The sequence below is a fragment of the Chrysochloris asiatica genome, unplaced genomic scaffold, assembly GCF_000296735.1.
Source record: "Chrysochloris asiatica unplaced genomic scaffold, ChrAsi1.0 scaffold00055, whole genome shotgun sequence".
Taxonomy (NCBI): Eukaryota; Metazoa; Chordata; class Mammalia; order Afrosoricida; family Chrysochloridae; genus Chrysochloris; species Chrysochloris asiatica.
Window position 1 is genome coordinate 7,458,244 of NW_006408573.1, and position 3,708 is coordinate 7,461,951.

The following is a 3,708-nucleotide window of genomic DNA, read 5'->3' on the forward strand; positions in this document are numbered from 1 at the left end:
CTGACTCAGAGTGACCAGGATAAGGTTTCCGAGGAGCGACTGATGGGTTTGAATTGCCAACCTTGAGGTTAGCAGTACAGTGCTTATTCTACAGTGCTATTACAGCCAAGAAACCCCTATGAAGCACTTCTACTCTGTAACACATGGGGTTACCATACTCAACGCAACGGCAGCAGGTTCGGTTTATGTACTTTCTTTTAGCCTGGCATTGGACTGCCCTCTGGGGTCTGGGCCCTTCTCTCAGGCTCCTAACCTAGATGGTTTCCAATCTGATTGAAAGGGCTAAGGAAGGTTGGGCTGCCATCAGCCCTTCCTTGGGGTAAGGGGAGAGCTCCCTTGACTTCCAGCCTGGCTCCAGGTCCCCTCAAGAAAACTAATCCTGTGATAGGAAGAAAGGCTTACAGAGTCAGGACAAGCCACAGCAATCTAGCCACCTCCCCCGCCACACACACTGCACAGGAGCGCCCAGCAATCAGCTCCTCCACCTTCCCACTGCCCTTTCTGCTCTCATGCCTGGGACTTGGGAACCCCAAGCTGGGCAAGAGTCTGGGCCTGGTGGGAGTCCACGGCGCGGGTGCGGGCTCAGGGCAGGCAAGCAGCCACCTGGTAGGTGCCCTCAGTGGCAGCAGCGCTGTGTTGTGCACTGTGCTCTTGCAGCAGGGCCACGTCCAGGAAGCGCTCGCCACACCACACGCACTTGAACTGCTGCTCACGTGCGTGCACACCCTGGTGCTTGTTGAGGTGCTCGCGCTGCTTGAAGGCCTTGTCGCAGTTGGGGCACTTGTAGGGCTTTTCACCCGTGTGCACCCGCCGGTGCCGCTGCAGGTCGGAGGCGTATTTGAAACGCTTCTCGCAGTCCAGGCACTTGAGCGGCTTCTCACGGGCCGGGTCGCAGCGATGCTGCACAAACTCAGATGAGGAGAAGAAGCGGCGCTCACACAGGGTGCAGCGTAGAGGCTTCTCTGCCGCTGCGCAGTGGGCCAGCTGGTGTTTCTGCAGGGCAGACGCTCGCTTGTAGGCCTTACTGCACACCGGGCACTTGAAGGGTCGCTCGGCCGTGCCCGGCAGACATTTGTGCCGCAGCAGCTCGGCCGACTGATCGAAGCCCTTCTGGCACACCGGGCACTTGAAGAGCGTCTCCAGAGTGTGCACGTGCTGATGGTAGAGCAGGTGACTGGGCTGCCCGAAGCCCTTCTCGCACAGGCCGCACTTGAAGGGTTCCTCAGTCTTGTGCGTGCGCCTGTGCCGCATCAGAGCGTACTGTTGCTTGAAGCCCATGGGGCACAGGTCGCATTTGAAGGGCCGCTCAGCGCTGTGTGTGCGCTCGTGCTGACGCAGGTCCGATGGCCTCTTGAAGGCCTTCTGGCACTCGCCGCAGCGGAAAGGCCGCTCCCCGCTTGGCGTGCACGGATGCTGCAGCAGCTCCGAGGACTCCTTGAAGTGCAGCTCACACACATTACAGCGGAACAGGTGGTGCTCGCCCGAGTGCGCATACATGTGACGCACCAGGTGAGAGCGGTGCTTGAAGGTCTTCTCGCAGACCGAGCACTTGTAGGGCCGCTCAGCGCTGTGCGTGCGCTTGTGATGCACCAGGTGTGACGACTGGCTGAAGCTCTTGTCACACAGCGTACACTTGTACGGCTTCTCGCCAGTGTGGATCCGCTCGTGCCGCGAGAGCTCAGACAGGTGTTTGAAGGGCTTTTGGCAGATGGGACAGCTGTAAGGCTTGTCAGTCTGTTCAGCAGTGGTGACGGTAGGTGCCGGGGGTGGTGGGGGCAGTGACGGGGCAGTGGTGGCCGCTGGCTCAACCGCCTCTGTTGGCTTGTAGGTCTTCTCGCAGATGGAACATTTTACCAGGCCCCCGCTACCGCTGTGTGCGCTGTGGTGCTGTGCCAGCGAGGTGAGCAGCGAGAAGCCCATCTTGCAGACGCCGCAGACAAAAGGCTTCTGTTCCGCCTGCATACACTGATGTTCCAGGAGGTCGGTGGCCTGGTGGAAGATCTTGAGACACTGTGTGCACTGGAATGAGCGGTCGTGGCCGGCCAGGCACTGGTGCTCATGAGGGCTGGACAGGTGCGCCAGGTCATGTCCACACACCCCACACTTGGGGCCTGGCTCACCAGCTGCCTGCAAGGGCGCATGCTGTGGGGGTTGCAGGCCTGGGTCGGGTTGCAGAAGGATGCCATAGACAGCGCAGCCCAAGGGGTTCTCAGCCGTGCCAGTGGGCAGCGTGTGCTCAGCTAAGGCCGGTGGTGGCTCAGCATGCTGCTGCGGCTGCGGCGGCTGCGGCTGCTGCGGCTGCGTCTGTGGAGGTTGCTGCCAGCTTTCTGACATACTTGGAAAGATGAAACAGGGTTTGGAGAGTAAGGGCTTCAGTTTCCCACTTAAAGTGATTCAACCCAAAGAGAAGCTGCCCGGACAGGGGGCTGTGCAAGGACCTCAGACAAGGCACAGGTCAGACAGACCCACTCATAGATCAAGAAGTCAGACTCTCAGGCTCTGTCTATAGGTCAAGGGCTCTTGGAGGCAGGGTTCCAACATGCCAGGGAGGCTCTGCCTCTCCTGATGATCAGTTCTGTGGACAAGAGAGACATGGTGAGCATCAGGTAGGAAGCATAAGCCCTCTCCCTGCCCTGCCCTGCTTGTATACACCCACCATGTGGACACAACTGCATATGGAGGCAGGAGAGATGCTCAGGACTGGGAGAGCTGCAACATCTGTTCCCTTCACACATGATCAAAGAAATCGGCTCGGTTCCTTTAGGCAAAGTCTCCTGTCCTGGGACCTGGACACTCCCCACCCCCACCCCCCTTTCAGAGTTCCCTCCATTGCTCCACCAGCCCTCTTTAATCAAGTGTCTCACAGGTAAGAGACTGGGCTGACCAGTCCACAATACAGACAAGCCACAAATTCTGCTGCCACTAATCACGATCCATCGTATCTAAAAATTATCGTTTCCGCAGTACAAAAGTTTTGCTTGAAAATTCTTACTTGGAAGTCTAATATATAAAAGATAAAAGCAGATGGGCTGTGGTTGATCCCTCCTCGGCCTGGCAGTGTCTTCCCCCTTGCTGCCTTGAGTCCTGACTCAGGACAACCTGGTCTGGGAACCACAGAGGCCTGGTAGGTCTAAGAACCAGATCTGAGGCCCAATAGCAAACTGTCTCTGGCAGTCAGTATTTAGGAAAACTACCATTTCTCAAGCTAAAAGAACTGAAGAAAAAAATTCAAGCCTCAACTTGCAATATTGAAAGATTCTATAAGCAAAATGTTGAATATTACAGGAAGCATAAAATAAGATGGAAGGAATACACAGTCATGATACAAAAAAGAATTGGTAGGCGTTCAATCATTTCAAGAGGTTAACATATGATCAAGAACTGATGGTATTGAAGGGAAGAAGGGCAAGCTGCACCGAACGCATTATTGAAAAACAAGGTTCCAGGAATGATGGAATAGCAATTGAAAAGTTTCAACAAACTGATGCAGCACTGGAGGTACGCACTAGTTTATGCCAAGAAATTTGGAAGACAGCTACTCAACCAACCAAAAAGATCCATATTTGTGCCCAATCCAAAGGTAATCCTACAGAATGTGAAAATCATCTAACAATATCATCACTATCATATGCAAGTAAAATTTTTGCTAAAGATAATTCAAAAATGGTTGCAGCAATACATCAACAAGGAGCTGCCAGAAATTCAAGG

At 54.8% G+C, this 3,708-nt stretch overlaps 1 protein-coding gene across 1 annotated transcript; it reads right to left on the reverse strand.

The window, feature by feature from the left end:
* Positions 1-548: 548 nt before the first annotated feature.
* Positions 549-2,387, reverse strand: ZNF319 (zinc finger protein 319). The gene has a single exon (XM_006863570.1). It carries the CDS (start codon positions 2,332-2,334, stop codon positions 583-585), a length of 1,752 nt encoding a protein of 583 aa, XP_006863632.1. The 5' UTR covers positions 2,335-2,387; the 3' UTR covers positions 549-582.
* Positions 2,388-3,708: the final 1,321 nt, after the last annotated feature.

Coding starts and splice junctions, on each gene's coding strand:
- ZNF319 (XM_006863570.1), bottom strand. CDS start 2,334: ATGTCAGAAAGCTGGCAGCAACCTCCACAGACGCAGCCGCAGCAGCCG.